Below are 20743 nucleotides of genomic sequence, written 5' to 3'. Positions count from 1 at the left end.
ACACACACACACACACACACACACACACACACACACACACACACACACACACACACACACACACACACACACACCTATATGGGAGAACACTGCATACCCACCTCAGTGTTAAGTCCTCATTGGTCAGGTCAGACCACAAAGCTGTCTCCTTCAAAATAAAAATCAACTTGGTAACCCCAGTAAACCCTATAAAATTTAGGAACTATTCCAAAGCAAACTAGACCATATTAAGTGATAGTTTATCAAAATTCAGTGCACCTCCTAACCCCAATTATACAACAACCTATGTGGAATTGTTCAGAGAGACCACATACAGCCATGTAAATGACTGTATAGAGGTTGCTGTACTTACTAGAGTTAAGCCCAAAACAAACTCTACAAATCTTAATAGGGTATATGATAAAAGGAAAAAGTCATGGCCAAAATCAGGAAGATCAACTCCTATAATGATAGGAGCTCTCTAATTAAACTGAACAGGAAACTAAGAGGACTAATTAAGTCCAGCAAGGCCTGTTACAAGGTCAAGAGAGCCTCAAAGTCCAAAGACAACCACAAGGCCTTTTACAGCTATGTCTGAAACCTCATAGGCAGCACACATCAGTGTGCCAAAGTAGTGATCAGTGGTGCCTCCTTCACTGAACAGAGCAACATAGCTAATTTGCTGTCTGACAAATTCAGCTCAAACTTCACCCTGCACCCCCATCTCCTTCCATGAAATACCTACTAGCATAACCCCTCAACTATTAACAGGGATCAGGTCCCTGGTGGTGCTCATTAAGGCAAAAACACAGCCACAGTGGGCCCCAAAATATCCTGGGATGCCTCCTAAATAGCTGGAAACATGACCTATTAGGACTACTTGAGTCACTTTTTAAATATAGCCTCAAAACAGGCTTTGTACCTTGAGAATGGAGGGCTGCAATGGTTATCACACTCCACAGGGGTGGTCCATCGACTGACCCCCAGAGACTACAGACCTATTAATTTGACTAATCTAATATGCAAAGCCATGGATTGAGTTATCAAGGAAATGATCAACAAATACAGAGGTAACCTTTAGGCACTGGACTCATTGCAGTTTGGCATTGTCAAGGGGAGGTCACACCTACTAAAACCTGGTGGATTTCTTTGAGAAGGTCACCAAGGCAATGCATGATGAGTTAATGGTACATACTACCTACCTGGACCTGGCTAAGGCATTTAGTGCAATAGTCCACTCAGGAATAGTTGACAAATTCACTGAACTGAGTATAAACCCCTACATAATGTGCTGGATTGTCATCTGGTTCACAGACAGGACCCAGGAAGTCAGGACTGGTGACACCACCTCCAGTAAAAGACCAGTCAGTAGCAGGGTACCTCAGGGCTTCATGCTGGAACTGCTAATATTTAGAATCTACTTTTTGGAGGTAAAGGCTAATGTCAAGGGCCTTTGGCTGACCAGGTTCACAGATGACGTCAAATTGGGAGCAATTATTAACTCCCCACATAATGCAAACAACTTACAAGGGTGTCTAACACAGACAAATGACTGGTGCCAAAGTCACAAACTAAAACTCAGTGCCAAGAAATGCATCATAGTGCCTTTTGGGAAAACTGCTATCTAGACTAATTACCCCAGTGATAAGACATACCTGAGAGTTGACCCAGTATTCAGGGATCTGGGAACATATGTAGACAGTAATCTGGCCTTTGACCAACATTTGGGCAAGGTAATAAGAAAATCAGTCTGTGCCACCCAACTTATATGTAAGGGCATTGCATCCACTTCCAAGGAACTTCTTTATTCAGGCCTTATTAGACCCAACATTGAGTATAATCTTCCTTTTGTCATGTGCCTGACCAAATATATGCAACGGTTGAAATGCCCATGAAGGTTCCTTACCAAAAGAATTCGGGGTATAAACACATTGTCCTCTATGGATCACCTTAAAGACCTATCTCTATGCTTTGTTTCCTATAGGTTACTAAGAGGCGATCTATGCCTGGCATACAAGGCACCCTCAGATCCATCTCTGATGGACCTTTTACAATATCCCTAAAATGAGCAGCACCAGAACCATTAGATCTAAGGATTTAAATTTTGCTTGTGACATAAATAAGACATATTGGTAAGACAGATGTGTCTCAGACAATCCCCAAGCTCTGTAACAGGCTCCCTATCCATGTGAAACAGAGTCCATCTCTAAGCCTACCTATTTAAGTGTCACCTTGACCAATGAATGGGAAATTAGAAATTTACCCTGAGTCTGATGTCCATGTGTATGATAGGCAGATGCAGATAGTAATGCCCAAACTAACATGCCTCCCCCATATAACCTCTAGAAACTTCCTAACTAACATTCTCCATCCTAATAAACTCCCATGATACATAGGGTCACAACTGAGTTGGACTGCATAGTTAGGCTTATAAAGGCCCTGGTGGTCATTAGCCTAGTATATAACTATGAACCTACGAACAAAGAAAATACAAACTTAATATGTTTAAACAGTGAGATGGCATTTAGAAGCACTATAACAGTATATATGGACATATGACTATTTAAATCTCAAATAGACAGTAAGTAATGACACATAAAAGTATTATGGGTATAAGTGCACTTTATATAGTGAAGTAAGGGGGTCTGTATCAGAACATCGAAGTTTTAAAACTTTGAATGTTCTAATATCGACCCGTTTTGATCGAATGCTAAAAATAGCGAAGCTGCAGAACACTGAATTCTTTCCTAGGGAAAGAATTTGGTTGGCCAGTTCTGTCGCTTTGCTATTTTTAGCACTGTGGTGGAAATTTACGGGTCGGGTTCAGGTAAGTGTGCGATTGTGTGGTTGTTAGGGCGCGGGTTAGGTGAGTTAGGATTAGGGCGCGGGTTAAGTGAATTAGGTTTAGGGGTGGATTAAGTGAGTTAGGGTTAGGGTGCGGGTTAGGTAAGTGTGCGATAGTGACGGACTTTAGGGTTAAGGTTTGGGTTAAGGTAAGTGGCTAGATAGTAGTGTATGTATAGTTTAGTGTAGGGTTAGTTGTAGGATTATAAGTGTATGTGTGTGTATTGATGTTTTTTAGGTGTGCTTGTGTTGTATGTATGTGTTTCAGAACAGCAAATTTTTTCCCAAGGGAAAAAATTTGCTGTTCTGAATGTTCGATATTATGTGGTTTAGATATTTTAGGTTAGATGAAATAGCGTTCGCTATTTTCATCTTTTGATAACGTGATATAAATGCAAGCAAGGGTATATTAACATAATTGGTAACTAATATCTATGGAATTATAGCTGACGATTGTAGTATATTTTGTTTCTAAATATGATTCTATTTTTTCATTATGTTTGAAGAGTCTTATCTGGCCCTATGATTACTAGTACCTAAAGATGTACATGATCCCACCCCCGATTTGTGTCCAAACAGTAGTTGCACAAATTCACAGGCAATAAATATTCTAGGGTAAGCTGTATCCAGAAATATATAAACTTTGTGCACACTCCAGAATAAGTCAGTAACTAATACCAACATTTGCTTTCTCTACTTCAAGAGCCCCAGATTTGTATTTTCTGTTTAGTTGACATTTGGATGATGCTTGGCCTCTGACCTCTGAGCAGCAAGTTAGAGTCCAATAAGCTAGTATCCAAAAATGATAATGCATTCTTAGAGTAAAAGACACTGTCGGACAGATTTAGTTTTGGTTTCTAACAGTTTTGCTGCATTTCTACTGAAAGCAGTTGCAGACTCAGTATTGTTTAAATCTTTTCATATTGCACATTTTACATGATGCAAGATTTTCTGGAAACTTTGTTACATAGTCTTTTAAGAAAAATAATCACATTTAGCTTAATTTGACACAGATACACTTGATTCACATAAGAGCATTGTGGGGAAGAAATAGGGAAATATAAAATAATATAAGAAGGTATCTAGCAACAAAGGGGATAGCTGTCATGCTTGAATTTTTTATTACTCAGTGTTAGAACAAGTGCTACTGAGTGACTTTAAAGTAAACATTACAGCAGGGCTTGGAAAAACATGTGTCCTTGCAGATATTGTGATCAGTTCTTGCATATTCTCAGGATGGCATGACATGGCCATTTCAGAGGTTATCTCACTTGCATTGCTGATGGCTATGCAAAAATAGAAAGAAAATGTCATGTCTCTCTCAGAAAGCATGCAGTGTTCCATACTGGAAATGCATCTCTTAATGAGCTACAGCATGCCTCTAATTTTGGTAGTGCAGTGATGGCCTGACTGAGCACATGGCATTCTGGCTTTGAGAAGAGGGACATACAGTAGACCCATACCATGTTCCATGGATGTCACTTGTGAACTGCCATCAGTCTATACCTGTGAGCTGTGCTTGACATGACTGGAATGTGATGAAGAGGATTTACACCAGAAGGAGCACACAGCACTGTGAGGTATATACAGAGAGCTACAGGGCACAGCTGGTGAAAAAGTGGCTTTATTGTATTGTAGAGTACCCATCTATTCAGATTTGCATCCACAAGCATACAGAATGAACATGACACCCAAAAAAAGGAGGATGGCATATCAGACAGCAACCATCTAGATCAATGTACACCCACAATTCTAGTGGAAGTAGAAAGCATCCAGATAAGAGGGTTATAACCAAACATAAGCAGAAAAGTGCAGACTTTGTAGTCAAGACTACAGGTGGTACTGGAAATGTTGACAGTAGGTGTAGCTGTTTCTTCACTCAGAGGTTTGTTACTATGAGATGCTCACCAGGTACTTCTCTGTATGTCTTATTTTGAGTTCCCACTTACTGTGTGCCATTTCTGCTGGGACTGGATAAGCACTAAGCCACATAGCTCTGCTGAGTCTGGGTAAGCACTAAGCCACATAGTTCTGCTGGGACTGGGTAAGCACTAAGCCACATAGCTCTGCTGAGACTGGGTAAGCACTAAGCCACATAGCTCTGCTGGGACTGGGTAAGCACTAAGCCACATAGCTATGCTGAGACTGGGTAAGCACTAAGCCACATAGCTCTGCTGGGACTGAATAAGCACTAAGCCACATAGCTCTGCTGAGACTGGGTAAGCACTAAGCCACATAGCTCTACTGAGACTGGGTAAGCACTAAGCTACAAGGTATTCATAGGTCTCTCTTGGAGCATGTATGTGTGCTTAGAAGTTTTACCATTATCCAGTTAGTAATGCGCATTCTGTGTGTGTGTGTGTGCGTGTGTGTGTGTGTGTGTGTGTGTGTGTGTGTGTGTGTGTGTGTGTGTGTGTGTGTGTGCACGTTCATGTCTGTATGTAGGTGTTCTCTTACTGCTGTCCTATTACATGTGTAGGTTGTAAGGGTAATTGCGGGATCCTAGGCATTATTTCCATAATACTGCACTGGCTTTCATCTTAGCAGCATCTGACTGTAATCGCATTGCAGTTCTTTACTGAAGACAGCATAATTATGCATGCTACCTATCAGCAAACTATTTTTGCTGACTTTTTAATGCTATTTAACTCACCTTTATATATACTGCACAACAGCTACCTGCTTACACAGCAAATAATTTCTTCAGTCCTAGTATGACATTTATATCAGTATTACCTCTTTACAATGCGGTTTGGTCTGGCTCATCACAAAGTAAATAATCTGAAAGCTGTTTTTAATGAAGCACACTGTTCAAAATAGCATTTAAGTGCTCTCCTATTCAGGTCTTATGTTGATACACCTTCTCTTTACCCCCTTAAGCAATGTGACATTTCAACCATGTGTGCATTATCTCACATTGATTACTGTACAAGCTGATGGCTTTCATTCACACAGGGAGCACCTGATAATTATTACTCTTCTGTAGTCATTTCAAACACATGACAGTGAATAATAAAGGCAATGTTTTGCTATGCAACTATTGTCCCTGTATGTACATCTGTCAGATCCCCACAATACACATAGGAACCCCACTTGATAATATTTTGCTTAATGCCACACCTTTTTAGTCATTGTTACAGTTATATAGTAAGGACTGACTGTGCCATATCTCTGAATCTTCCATCATGCAATTAGTGTCAGATGATACTTGACAAATTTGGAACACTGGCCAAATTATGACACATTAAAAGTAATGTAAAACAGTAATACTTGTATAGAGAGCAAAAGACTACAAAATGGGATGGTGGGTACAATAATATTATAAAGTAAATGGTAGCCATGTCAGACTTCTTCAGAGTAAATAAGCATTATGAACTAAATGACCTTAACTGTCACTGTTCTAAGTATCATATCTGTAGTTGTGATTTTTCAGCTCATCTTGCTTGTTTTCTCACAAGTTCATGAAGAAAAATAAACTCGTCTTTTATAGGAAGGTGTTGGAGAGCTAGTAAAGAACTTATTACTTAACTCTGATGGTAGTCATATCAGAAATGTATTTATTTTCTTTAAATACATCCTATATTTGTGTAATATCATGATAAAATAGTCACCACAAGCTAATTATTAACTATTAAACTGGATAAAAGGTAACAAACTGCAAACACAATAAACAAATGGAAGAAACACCACACAAGGAACTCAGGAAACAATATAATAGTAAGCTCTTTCGTTTACTAAAACGAGCAAACGTCTTCAGACAAAACATTAAAAAGAAAAAACACTTAAATACAATTATTAATAATGACATCATTTCCTTAATAAAAAAACAAGCCTCAATTTAAACTGCCACAGTGCTTTCAAGAATAGGTAACCCACTATAAAAATACATAGGAAATACAAAAAATTCCAACTATATATAAATACCTAAATACATTATACTATAAAGTCAAAAATATTTATAGGTCTATCTAACTAAAGCTTTTAATTTCAAGACACTCTTAATAGAAACTAAATCATTTAAACCCAGAGGGACCAAGACATTTCATTTCAATTGCCAAACAAGTTCCTTCTCCTCCAGTTTCAGATCCATAGGTCCGCCCCTAATGTTATCAGAAATTGTTTCGATGACCAAAAACTTAAATTTATGCCCAGGAAACAACTAATTATGCCTTGCCAATGCATTATTTAAATTTCTTCTGTCAATGGCATACAGGTGCTCATAAATTCTATTTTTAAGAGGTCTTTCGGTTTTGCCCACATAAAAAAATGGGGCATTTAGAACATGAGCCCAAGTAGACCACCCTCCTAGTGTTACAATTGAATTTATCATTGAGATGGTACTTTTTACCATTTATTACAAAGGAGGTTGTCACATCAATGTACTTACACCAACAGCAAGCCTCACATTTAAACATTCCGCAGTATGGAGAGTAACATTTCAAATTACTGTTTTATAAAAGTGTTTTCAGGTTCCTACCATTCCTAAACACTACACAAGGGAAGTCCCCAACATGTTTATTAATCAAATGGTCATCCAGTAAAAAGTACCAGTTTTTAAAAATAATAGATTTCAGAAGGGGGGCATCAATTGAAAATGTGGTTATAAAACTCAACCTTGCTGCATCACCTTCAGAAGACCTAAACAATTGTGCAAGATCAATATCACGAGTACCCTGGTCAAAAATTGGTTCACTAAGGGTAACCTCTGAGTCATTCAAACCAAGGTAACCAATACTATCAATCACATTGGTATTCTTAGTACTCAACAATGGTTTAAATAAACCACAGGACCTTTTAAAAGAAACCTCCCCAATAAGGTGCTCGACTAAGTTACTGGGATAACCACGTTTAATGAACATTTTCTTCAATAAACTACATTCATCCATAAATTCATTTTCCAAACTGACCATCCTTGCAGCCCTAACAAATTGACCCTTGACTACTCCTCTCTTTTGATGGAAAGGGTGGCAACTGGAAAAATGTAAGAATGCATTAGAGTATGTTGGCTTCCTGTATATTTTAGAGGTAAATTCATTAAGTGAATGACATCTGACTAATTCAATATCAAGGAAACAGATACTCTCCATTTGAAATTCCCATGTAAATTCAAGAAACTTGGTGAATTTAGTAATATGTTCAACAAAAGCTGCAGCAGAGTTTATATCACCCTGCCACAGAATAAAAATGTCATTGAAATAATAGGTGTACCATGTGGCCTTTTCTTGAAAAACAGAATCTTTAAAAAGAAACTGTTTTTCCCAGTGTGCCATCACCATGTTTGCAAAAGTGCCCCCACATGGAGACCCCATGGCAACACCCGTTTTCTGCAAAAAAATTCTTTGTTGAACAAAAAAATAATTATTATTTAAAACTAACTCCAACAGATATATAATCAAATCAATAGTAGTACCCTCCTTAATTTTTTATTAAGGAAATTATGTCATGATTAATAATTGTATTTAAGTGTTTTTTTTTTTCTTTTTGATGTTTTGTCTGAAGAAGTTTGCTCATTTTAGTAAACAAAAGCGCTTACTGTTATATTGTTTCCTGAGTTCCTTCTGTGGTGTTTCTTCTATTTGTTTATTTAATTATTAACTATTGTTTCTTTAGAAAAATAATATGTTTATTACTAGAAAAATTGAAAGAATCTGGTTTTGAAATACTGGTAGAAATCATAGACTCAGAAATGCTCAAAACAAAATTTTATTTTGTGATAAACTTAAACCCATGAAGAAGTTATGTGAAAGCGTTAACCTTGTGCACGCATTAAAGTTTTACTTTTATTATACGCTCGCTGATTGAGTTTGTTTTATAGTTGCATGGTCGCACACACTGAAGTACCTGTTATTCTTGTTTATCTTTGCCTTATTTTCACTTGGTGTGTGGCGTTTACCTCCACGAACGTATTAGTTATTTTTATCATAATGGTCTGAAGAAGCTATGTGAAAGCGCTAACCTTGTGCATGCATTAAAGTTTTACTTTTATTATACGCTCGCTGATTGAGTTCGTTTTATAGTTGCATGGTCGCACACACTGAAGTACCTGTTATTCTTGTTTATCTTTGCCTTATTTTCACTTGGTGTGTGGCGTTTACCTCCACGAACGTATTAGTTATTTTTATCATAATGGTCTGAAGAAGCTATGTGAAAGCGTTAACCTTGTGCACGCATTAAAGTTTTACTTTTATTATACGCTCGCTGATTGAGTTCGTTTTATAGTTGCATGGTCGCACACACTGAAGTACCTGTTATTCTTGTTTACCATGAACTTGTATATTAACTTATTTGTTTTAAAACAGAAATTTGTTTGTGATAAATGTAAGACAATGACTCTGTATTTTATTGTTTCACAAATGGAACTGATTTACATTCAACAGCAAATACTTTTAAAACATTGCACAGAAATGAAGCTCTGAAAACCCTGCCCACATTTTAATATCAAACTTCCATGAATCTGTTTTTGAACATCAATATTTTAAAATGACTCAGCTTTTCAGAGTAATAGATCCAATTTAGTACAAGCTCCTTTACTGTTCTGTCATTAATCTGTTGAAACAGATGTTTAAAGTAGTGTACACCAGTAAATGTTTGTGGCATCTATAATAAAAATTGGTATTTAAATGACAAAGTATACCTTTCTTAAAATAATTCATTTTCAGGTAATGGTATGTAATAGGACTGACAATAGCATAAAACATGTCAAAGAACTTACAACATTTATTATTTTATTTTTCTTTCAGACACCAGGTCCAGGAACATATCGAGTTGTAGACCCTGCTACATATAAATACAAACCTCCCCAGTTTAGTATGACAGCTCGCAATATGTTACCTGGAGATACAACACAAAAACCAGGACCTGGGGCCCACAGCCCTGAGAAGGTAATTTTTTTTCTTCATTTTATTTATATATATGTAGAACATATTAGTATATTCCAGAATGGGCAAAATCTGAAATACTAAGTCAGTTGTATAATTGATTATTTATATGCATTGTAACTTGTGGAAACAAAGCGATATGCTACAGTCAAGTGGTCATTATACATAAAACACAAATCAAACAAAAAATACACTAAACTGAGCATTCTGAATAAACTACCACCTTAGTCTACCACATTAAGTGCTTCCTTTCCCTCTTTTCCAGGACTTCATCAGAACTTTTCATTTAAAAGACTGACTGCATAACTTGCAGACAGGAATGTGACATTCTAAAAAAATAGTTGAACATCATCAAAAAAGACATACTAAAAACAAATAAAATTCACCAATCATTAAAAAATAACAAATAGAAAGCATACATCACACAATATGTTATTAACACGGTAAAATTCAATGACCAGTTCATAAGACATTTTGTTGTAATGAAAATGAATATGGCTTTTAATATCAATGACAAGTTGTTTCATTTCTGTCTGAAATTCTCTCTATTTTCTCACAGTTTTTAAGTAAAATATTTAGAAATTCTATTCCCATTAATTCTATTCTCATTTTATCACAAAAATGGTAACTAATTGAACATTTAAAGCACTATACATAGTTGCACCACTGGGAAATTTTGAAAAGTAGACCCTGCCTTAGAAACTTGCCATGCGGCAGAGCTTTGTTTGGAAAAAAAAGTATCCCATGTAAAGATTTAAAGTTGAATATCTTTTTAATTAAATGCCTTTAATAAAGCTGGAGAGTCAGCAATTGATTACCTGATCTAGAAGAATAATCTGGGAATATGTTAGTATTTTACCCAAATGGATTATGAGCCTTTCAGAAGATTTCATTGACATCTTTTATTGTTACACCTGAAACCACTTTTTGACCACTTTTGCTGCTCTGGTTAATCATTTTAACTGCTTGATTTTTTGCTGACTGTGTGAAGAAATCTACTGAATTTATCTGCAGAGAATGAAGGCTAAACCATGGAAGTGACAGTGGATCTAGCTGCTGCATAACCAAATGAACACAAATAGAAAATAACAATAAAGTAAAAGCAAGCTCTCTTTTTGGTTAAAGCAACTAAAATTTGAAAAAAAAAACGCAAAAACACAGTACAGTGCGCTTCTAAACAAACTGACCCATGTTAAGTACTTCTCCTATTTATCAAGCCTTCATCAGAATAATTTTCTTCATTTAAAACACTGATTAAATAATTTAAAATCTGATATATGGCCTTCTAAAAACCAATCAAACATCACCAAAATAAATCATTTCTTTAGACAAGAATGAGAGCAAGTTCATAAGATGCTAAGAACTATAGAAAACATAAGCTTTCAATGAGAATTTTATATCAATATAACTTTATACAAATTCAAAATTATTTAAAATAAGAATAATTAGTATTGTTTTATAAGTTTCACCCCTAGCTCACATTTATCAAACAACAATCAATTTTAAACCAAGATGGGATAAATTCATATTTTGCATGATTTGTTATGAAAATTCCCTTTTTCAAGAATGCTTTTGCACTCATTCTCTTTCCTCTTTAAGAATGGCAGACTACAGAGTAATAAAAGAATTCTTCAAGCACTTTAGGAAAAACTTGAGTCTACACCAGTTTAGATGTATGCTTTGTGTGTGTTACAAGAATGAATTGTCACTTCATGTGTTATCTTAGTCCTTGATGCAGAAACATTGTGCCCTCAAAGAACTAGTTGCATATCTGCTGCTGTGGTATAGACAGTCACAAATTTAGATATCTATGATAAAGACAATATGTTGATGCTTTTTAAGACTGCTTTTTTCACATATCTCTCATGGTGCTTTTATAAAGGAAGCCTTGCAATATTTTTAAACAGCCATGTCTCTGTTTTGCCAAGGTCTTTCATTTTGGTCCTACTGGACTTTTTTGCTCTTTATTTGCTCACAGTGAATGAAATCATGATGTTAAGGTGGAATTCATATTCACATTAATATTCAAATCCCAGCATTTTTGAATGATGGAAATTTTATGCTAAATACCCCTTATTTGCAGCAGTGCAAAAGTAAGAATAGCAAATGAGATGGTATGCAGGGTAAATTCATCTGCTTGGGGGATATGGAGCAAAGCTTCACCAAAAATCAAACATTAGCATTTTATTTTGGATACCATTAGCATGTTTTTTTCCCTAAAATTGTGTGATTTGGAATTCTGAGATTAATGTATATATATGCCATAATTCTCTATAGGTCTGTAACCTTGTTTTTAGTAAACTTGTTGTGTCTCAGTAATATAACATTACTAAACTACTCATACATGCTTGCTGATTATAATAAAATTGTTATTCTTATTATTTTCTCTGCTACCTTTTTAACTACTCTCTTATTTACTGTTTCACATGGTCTCACACCATTTCATTTTCCAGACTGGAGGTATTTCTGTTCTGTGTTATCCTCAAAAATAAATAAATAAAATACCCTCGGCTTTCTTCAGTTCAAACTACACAGCTGTATTCACAATAGCAAAACACATGTGACTCAGTGTACATTCAATGTATTCTCGTTTTTGATTATTAGTAATGATGTCATCCAAGTCAAGAATTGACTGCTACTTCCAACTTTATATACTTTTGCATTGTGCTGTATCTCATATGGTATATGATGTCAGTATAATTACTGTATTTTAATTCATTTTCATTGCTTGTCTATTCTGTGCACAAGTTGTGGTATGAGAATTAGATGTCCCTTAGAAATGATCTTAAGCACAGACTGTGCAGAGCATGCGGTATTAGCCCCTCTTTGGCACTGCAATACCATACATTCTGGCATGTAAACATGTTGCACCATACAGGTTTGCTTTACTCATGTACATGCCTGCACCTGGTACTAGCTTTCTATGCCAGCAGACGCTGTTGCAGCATGAAACTTATTTTTTTTCTCCTCAGTAAAAGAGTGATACCCTTCAACTTCTTAATCCTAATTCTTCTAGCTGAACCCTCATATATTAGTTCTGTTACTCAAAGACAAGCTATCCTCACTGTAAAAACAGCTCTAAGCTCTTCACCATTGGCTCCAATTATTTTTGAGCGACTTTTGTTATGGAGCAACTGACAAAGCATTAGCAGAAATCAGGATATGATACTCTACCATGAAGTGCCATGATGTCATGTGACCACTGCACCTTATCGGTGGTCTACTTTGTTCTAGAGCAGAAGAGTAAAAAAAAGATTATCAGTGTGGCAAAATCTGCTGGTACATTTGTCTTAGCTAATTAAGCAATAACCCACGCCTGGGTGTGGGTAATGCTGGATTTACCCATGGTTGGCGTGGTTTGGTCACAAGGGTGAAGCCCGATTGGCCAAACAAAGACAACCGTGGGTAAATCCAGCATTAGCCACACCCAGAAGTGGGTTATTGCTATTATACAATGACATTATTTAAAAAAAAAAATACATAGTTTTCTTAAATAATGGCATTGTATAATGCCTCCTTGCTGCCCTTCCGCAGCTGTCCGGTATTCTGCAGCAGTTCTGATATACTGCGCATGCGTATGCTTACGCAGTGCATCAGAGCTGTGGGTGGAAGCAACGGAGAAAGCAAGATCTCCGTCGCTTTTTAGAAAGTGTCTCGCTATGTTAAACTCCTTTAATATAGCAAGACACTTTCTAAAAAGCAACAGAGATCTTGCTTTCTCCGTTGCTTTAGAAAGTGTCTTGCTAAGTTGGTACCCACTTTAGAATAACTCTGCTATATTGGTTATATATCTAGCAAAGATCCTGATAAGTAGAAAATATGCTAAAGGAAACATTGCTAAAATTGTTGCCTCCTCAGGATGGTCTGAGAAATTTCCAGATCATTTTCATTGCTTACCTAGTTTAAAGCATGCATCCTAGCTAGTGCCCTCCTTCTAGTTCTCTTAGGTAATCATGGAAGAAAGTCTAGAGAAAAAAAATAAATTGCTGACCTTCAGGTATGCATGACTTTATTCTTGTGACTTGTGACTATTTTGTGATGAGAAAAATACAGAAATAAGACATCTGCCCCTGTTCCTCCTACATTAGTTCAACAGCATAATAAAAACTAGACCATCAGTTGTTGACGAGATACACAGGCAAGCATACTCTGGGAATAGCAACTTTAAAAAATGTGTACAATTTACTTGTCCTCAGTAAGATATATTTTCCCAAGCTGAGAGGAAAAAAATATTGGCTGTTACTCAAAACTGTAAATGTATCTCAGAAGGGTGCATATTCTGCACTACCCATAGCATGTGACTGGCCCTGTAGTGCTTTTAGAGGACTAATCAGAAAGACCCAGGAGGTAGAAGAGCATCCTGGTACTTAATGCATAGCTGCCAACCTCTTAGTTCAAAAGATCTGGACAAAGCCTGACAAAATGGGGGAACAAAGTCCCAAAAATAGGGGCAAATTTTAAATATTGCTCTAATAAACTTAGAAAGTAGCTACAGTAACAGGGTTTGTGTTAACATATATCTTCTGAAGGAACTGAAGTCAGAAATTCAAATGTATGTCATTATTTAGTGACTTTAGTCCTCAGATCAACCCAGTGATTTGCCTGAAAATCACAAATTTTATGAGGAATAGACCAAAAATATGAAACAAAAATCTAGACATTCTGAAAAAATCTGGACAGTTGAGAGATGACTTAATGGTCTGTCATTGGTTCCTGGGAGTGTTTTTCTTCTCAGATTTCTTGGTTTCTGGGAGCTTTTCCTTCTGGCACTGCTGAGCTTGATTTGGACAGTAAGCAAGGGCATTTATGCCCCCCAGTTTTAAATATATTGTTGTCGTCCACTTCCGGTGACCCTAATGAATTCCAAATAGGTTCCTTGTCAGGACATATCCCTTAGTAGAACCATCATTTATGCTGCCATTTGCAGATGTAATAGACACAACCTGGCCAGTATGCATAAACACATGCATGACGACACAGATATAGTTGCTATATCCATGGATTCAAACATGTCACAGAGAAACAAATGGTTTAAAATTTTAGCTAGAAAAGGTTTATAAGGAGAGTTAATAACTTGTCTGTGTGCAAGTCCAAGACTGAAAATGAAATTGCCCTTATAGGATGAGTAGTTCAATCATTAGAGAGACAGATAAGCAGAAGAATGTCCAAGACTGAAACCATTTTTGGAAATACTTTATTCTCTCTTCCTCTGTCCTCACATAAGACTAGCCATTTTCCTTACAAAAGATGCTGATTGTTGGTACTTTAGTACAATAAACAAGCGAACTGCAGAAATAAAGCCAAGTGTGGAGTCTGCATGTCCTCCCCATGGTCGAGTGACCTCCGAAAGACATGCGTGAATGGGCGTGCCTTCATTGAAGGTTGGGCTGGCAACTCGGCACCATAAAAAAAAATCAACTGCCAATCAGTAGCAGACCGGAGTTCCGCTGTGGCGACCCCTAACCGGGAAAAGCCGAAAAGACAAACAACAACTGGAGCTCAATCCCTATTTGAGCATAACCTTGACCAATGGATGGGAAATCAGAAATTCACTCCTGGACCTGGCCACCATGTATCTAAAAGGCAGAGGCAGACAGTAATGCGCAAACTAACATACCCCCCAACATAACCTCTAGAAACTTTGTTAACTACCTCCTCCTAGCAAATGTCCATGATGCATAGGGATACAACTGGGTTGGATTACATGGCTAGGCTTATAAAGGCCCTGGTGGTTGTTAATCTAGTATATACCTATGAACCTTTGAACCTATGCACAATAATGTAAAAATGTGCTGACAGAGTGTTCTGCCATTCTAGTCAGTGAACACTCACATACAGTCTGTTATTAATGTAGATTAACCTTTATTTGTGCAGTATGTTTACTTTAACATATTTATGAGAATTTTCATTGTAACTAGGTCAAGAGTAAAAAAACAAGCATCAGCTGGTCCACTCCAGCTATGTTTTAAACATATAAAATAAAATCAGTATATATAAAAAAAAAACATATGTTTGATGAATGTATAAAGTAAACATTTGTGGATTTGTTGTCTGGATGAATGGTAGCCATGTTTTGTGATCTTTACAACTGAAGTTGAGCCAGTCTTCTTCAGAGCATTTTTTATTATATATGAAAATTACAGGTCTAGTGGGCATAAATCATACACTTTTTTAGAGTGATGTACACCTAAATTTAATTGTTTTTTGGCCTTAAATGTGGCATCTCTGAGGAGTAAATGTATTGCAGGGACTCAAATAAGCATTAAAGTATTTCTTTGTCACTAGATACTCTGATTCAGTATAAAGCATGCTACTTTATGTATGTTGTGTCCAAGAAGGAGTGACTTCAGAGAAAGAGAGAGAGAGAGAAAATGAAATGAGGCAAAGCACTTGCTGCCCACCTCATTTTCTGAAAAATAAGTTTCTAAAGTGTCTGTGCAACTGGAGGATATTCAAATGAAAAATAGGAGCCACATTAGTTTTTTGATGATTTGATATGTGCTTTGCATTCCTCGGGGAGCACATGAAAAACAGCAAGCACAAAAGAACACTGGTGTTGGACTAGTTGATGGTTCAGACCCAGAAACAAGAGAGACCATTGTAGACTCAACATACTGGGGGGGCATAAACACAGACAACTGAGTAAGTATTGAGATCAGCCCTTGGACAGCTGTTGGTGTAGGATTTGATGCAGCTACTAAGGTGCTGCCATACAGTTTCTCAACCACCTTCCATGAGGTATGGAACAGCTATTCAAAGACATTTTCTGACAGAGTTAAAATCTTAACATCACAATAGGTTGAGGGTCAGATTTAAGCACTGTAAAGAGAATTCTAAATGCTTTCTGGCAAGTGTACCAACTTGCAAGGGGTAGCAGATTCAGAGGAATCTCACAGAAAAAATTTTAAACTCAGCAGCAGATAATAAGGATGACATTATCGAGTCACAGTGATCATCTACAGAGGTAGTATGAGACAGGGTGAGAAAGAGAAAGAGACATTATCAACTCACAGTGATCATCTACAGAGGTGGTATGAGACCGACAGGGAAAGAACAAGAAAGGGACAGAGAAAGAGAGAAATAGGGAGGGAGAGAGAGAGAGAGAGAGAGAGAGAGATTATTTGAATAAGAAAGGAATAACATAGGACAATAACTTATTTGGACTTTGAGGAGATACCAAGAAAAATATGTTTTCAAAGTTAGAAGGATTTTCTAACCACCACAGAATCATGGTGGCCAATAAAGGAATCATAGTACTTGATGGCTATATCAGGTTTAAGTGGAATATTATCTTTATGGTAAATAGAAGTAATTCGGAATTTACCAAAATAAACTATACTGCAGTTCTGGCACAGAACAAGCATTTCTTTGGTGCAAGCATTTCTTTGGTGCAGCCTGGATTGAGAATTTGAATATAAAAATTGAATCTGATAACTGCCCCCAGTTTACAATCATCAGCAAATCTGACTAATCCTAGTTGATTGGTATTACCTTTCATGCCAGAGAAGTATATATCAGAGAAGGAGACCCAGGACTGAGTCCTGCAAGACTGAAACTAAGAGGATGACCACAACGTCCCTTGTAAGAGGCATTCAGCTTAATCAGCTTCACATGATTATCAAAAGAGGACAAGTAAAACAGAATAATACAGGAAGCAGAGCCTTAGAGTGGTTTGTGTACATTAGAATTCAGTAATGATGAGCTAAGAAGGATGAAGTGTGCAGAGCCACAAAATAGCAAATAAGCAGTTGCACGATGGGCATACAGGGAGGATACCTCCCCCATAAGAGCAATAGAGCCACATAGAAAAGAATACAGAAAGTGACATATGCATTATGGCTTTGGCCAAAGATACAAAGCCAATAGAGATTTGACGAATGTGTGAAGGAAAGAGCAGTGAATACCCACAGGTGAGAAACAGAAAGATGCTTTGAAATGTACTGTATTATTCCTCAGTAGACCAAGAATAGAATTACATTTTATAAGTAAAATAGTATACGTAATAAAGTTGACATGAAAAATATCAAACAAAAAATATCTAAACACAAAATAGTGACAGACACTGAACACATCCAAAACCAACATTTTTCAGGGGGAAAGCACCAGTGCACCCACCCCTGCACCTCATGCTACTTAAATATACCAACTCTGAGATATGCATGTGTGTGTGTGTGTGTGTGTGTGTGTGTGTGTGTGTGTGTGTGTGTGTGTGTGTGTGTGTGTGTGTGTGTGTGTGTGTGTGTAAACATATATGTATGCATGTATGTAAAACAACAGACTTTTATTTGCATGTATTATCCGTATTTAAAGACTGTTAGAGATTTGTTTCTCTCTAGTACTATTCATCTTTATCTTTTTCATTCTAATATCATCAAAAGCCTGATCAAACAGAATGAGAAGTCAGATTAGACTGTATATTTTAGAAGTATATTAAACACTGTAAGGTCTGGATGCTTGGTATTAGCTGCAGCCTCCCTTCAGTGGTTTCCTAAGTTTACTGCAGAATACAGTTTTTCCCTATCCTTCTAAATCTCATTTGCCAACAGAAATTTACTTATTAATTCAAGTCATACAGACAATACTGCATTGTAACAGTGGCTATCCTGTTAACATATACACTTCCAACTCCATCCAACTGAAGACCTAGCTAAATGAAAGGCAAACTGAAAGTATTAAAAGTGAATGTAACATTGCTGCATCCACATTGTGAATTGAGCTTTGTCTCCATATCTATAGTCTCTCTGTCCTCTACAATTCCCTACCACAATAACTTTTGTCTATTGGTATTTAATTCAATAGTTGTAGTGGAAACAGATGATGCAGACCAGACATCCCATGATCCAATCATTATCACTAAGCTGAGCTGCTCAACAACTGCTCTGGTTAGCTTTCTAGAATACGGTGATGACCAGATGAACTCATTCATGCACATTTTATATTTTTGTTTATTTCAAACAATAAAATAGCTGGTTAAAGGAAAATGAGGTAACAAGTCTTCAGGTTTCTGAATGGATGAAGTCATCTCTTGCAGGACATCTCCATGTTGAAATGTGAGGCAGTTGCTTTAAGGACAGTGGCTAACAATTTGACTCAGTACAGGCACCAAACTATGCCATCTGTAAAGTAAGATAAAGTCATTAATCTATTGTAAGCATTGTATATATTGTATATATAATCTTTCAAATGCTGTCTTGCTACCAGTTTAGTGATGTTGTATTATATTTACAGATGTTTTGTTTCTTCATCTGCAGTTATTTTAATAGATGTTTATGTATGCAGTTTTACTTCTTTAGTTTTAACATGTGCAAGTTGTTTAATCTTAAACCAAATGTATAATTTAAAAAGCAAATGTACAATTGAAACCAACTTTATAACTGATAGTGTCAATAAACGTATGTGTTCTTGTCTCCTGGATCTGGGTCATGGCTGAAAATGGTCTTTGGACCGGTCCACTTACTTAGTTAACAAACTGCAAATAAACAAATACCATGAGGCTGGACACAGACTTAATCAATGTTACCTGTAAGCATACCTCTCAACCTCTTAGAGCAAGAAATATGGACAAAGCCATAAATAAAAGTGGGACAAAGGCCCAGAAATAGGAATAGCTTTTAAATATAGCTCCTACAAACTTAGAAAGTTGATAGACTAACAGGTTTTGCTTTAACATGAATTTTCTTAAGGGTAAGACGTCTGAAGCTCAAATGCCTTTCATTATTTTCTAACTTCAGTCTTTAATGATTTGCCACTAAGTTGCCAGAAAAAACACAATTTTAATAATAACAGACCAAAAATATAAGGCAAAAATCTGGACATTCTGTGAAAATCTGCAGAGTTGAGAGGTATGCTTGTAAGACAGTTTTCTACCTCCCTGTCTGATTCAGTCACCCAACTTACCTGGTAAAGGATTAGATATAATGGCACATGGTCTGTCTTTTACTGTCATGTATTACAACGTTTTTGTTCCTTCTCTTATATCTTTGGATCTTTTAGTTTCAGTGTGTTAAAAAAACATTTCCTGAGACAGCTGTTGAAACTGGCAATGAATATACGTCAGCCTTTTGTAGCAATGTCAATAATGAGGAACATGCCAGTTTATCTCACGTAAATGATGTGTCATTGCTTAACTGCATGATGTTCTTGCTTTAATTTTGCATGACTTGTTTTTGCAATGTATTCTGTGGTTTAATGTGAAAGACGTCTGATTGGTTGATTGATTTCTTGATAACTGAGCAGAACTAGATGATTAATTCCTAGGGAAGCTACCCTGACTCATTACATCCTATGGACAGCATTTTGCCTTAGTTATTACAAACCATTACTGAATCAATTATGTCTACATCTCAGTAACTGATTCTCATAGAATAGCCTATATATATTTATTATGTAAAATAAATACAAATTTAAAGAAAAATGCAGAAACAAATCAGAAAATAACCAAGCTAGTCTATTATAGAGTGGTGGTGAAGGGTATTGAGGAGAGGATGTCTGACTCAATGTTCTTTCATCATATCTTCAATAATTAGTGTGACGAAACAGATTTCTCATATAATTTTGATATACAATATTAATGTAGGTCAAATAGTTATTCAACTTTCTACTGCTTTGTTCTGCAGATAGCTCACTGACTGTTTTTCTTTTCCACAGGTTCACTTCTACAAGAAATCAATACCAAGTTATTCCTTTGGCGTCAAGCACTCTGAATACCTTGCACCCCTTATTGTGGATGTTGCAGAGTAATCTACCTTTGTTTACCCATTCACCTGTGTGTAATCTCAGCAGGATACTCTAACAGTTACTGATAACATTTTTAATAAAATAAGTTAATTGAACTATGTATATCAGATGCTATCACTTTATGATGTTGTCTTTGTTCTTTTTCAGACAGATTATTCTTCTGTCTTTTTTAAGTATACACAATACTCTATACATGAAAGTAACAGTGAATGCCAGTAAGATATTTGTCAGAGGAAGAAAAGTTTATTTGCCAGATTAACAGTGAAAAACTAGGGCTAGGAAATGTTAGCTGATTAGAAATGGTC

The 20743-nt window shown here is 36.5% G+C and overlaps 1 protein-coding gene across 1 annotated transcript in view; it reads left to right on the top strand.

Moving 5' to 3' along the window:
• ODF3 (outer dense fiber of sperm tails 3) overlaps window positions 1-20538 on the top strand; it is a 171445-nt gene extending 150907 nt beyond the window's left edge. The window contains exons 6-7 of the mRNA XM_044087869.1: window positions 9564-9704; window positions 20349-20538. Of these exons, the coding sequence (XP_043943804.1) occupies window positions 9564-9704; window positions 20349-20441 (234 nt within the window). The 3' untranslated portion in view covers window positions 20442-20538. The remainder of the gene's footprint in view (window positions 1-9563; window positions 9705-20348) is intronic.
• Window positions 20539-20743: the final 205 nt, after the last annotated feature.

Source organism: Protopterus annectens, chromosome 11.part0 (assembly GCF_019279795.1).
Source record: "Protopterus annectens isolate FY-2018-M chromosome 11.part0, PAN1.0, whole genome shotgun sequence".
NCBI classification, from domain to species: domain Eukaryota; kingdom Metazoa; phylum Chordata; order Ceratodontiformes; family Protopteridae; genus Protopterus; species Protopterus annectens.
This window is presented reverse-complemented; position numbering and strand designations above follow the sequence as displayed.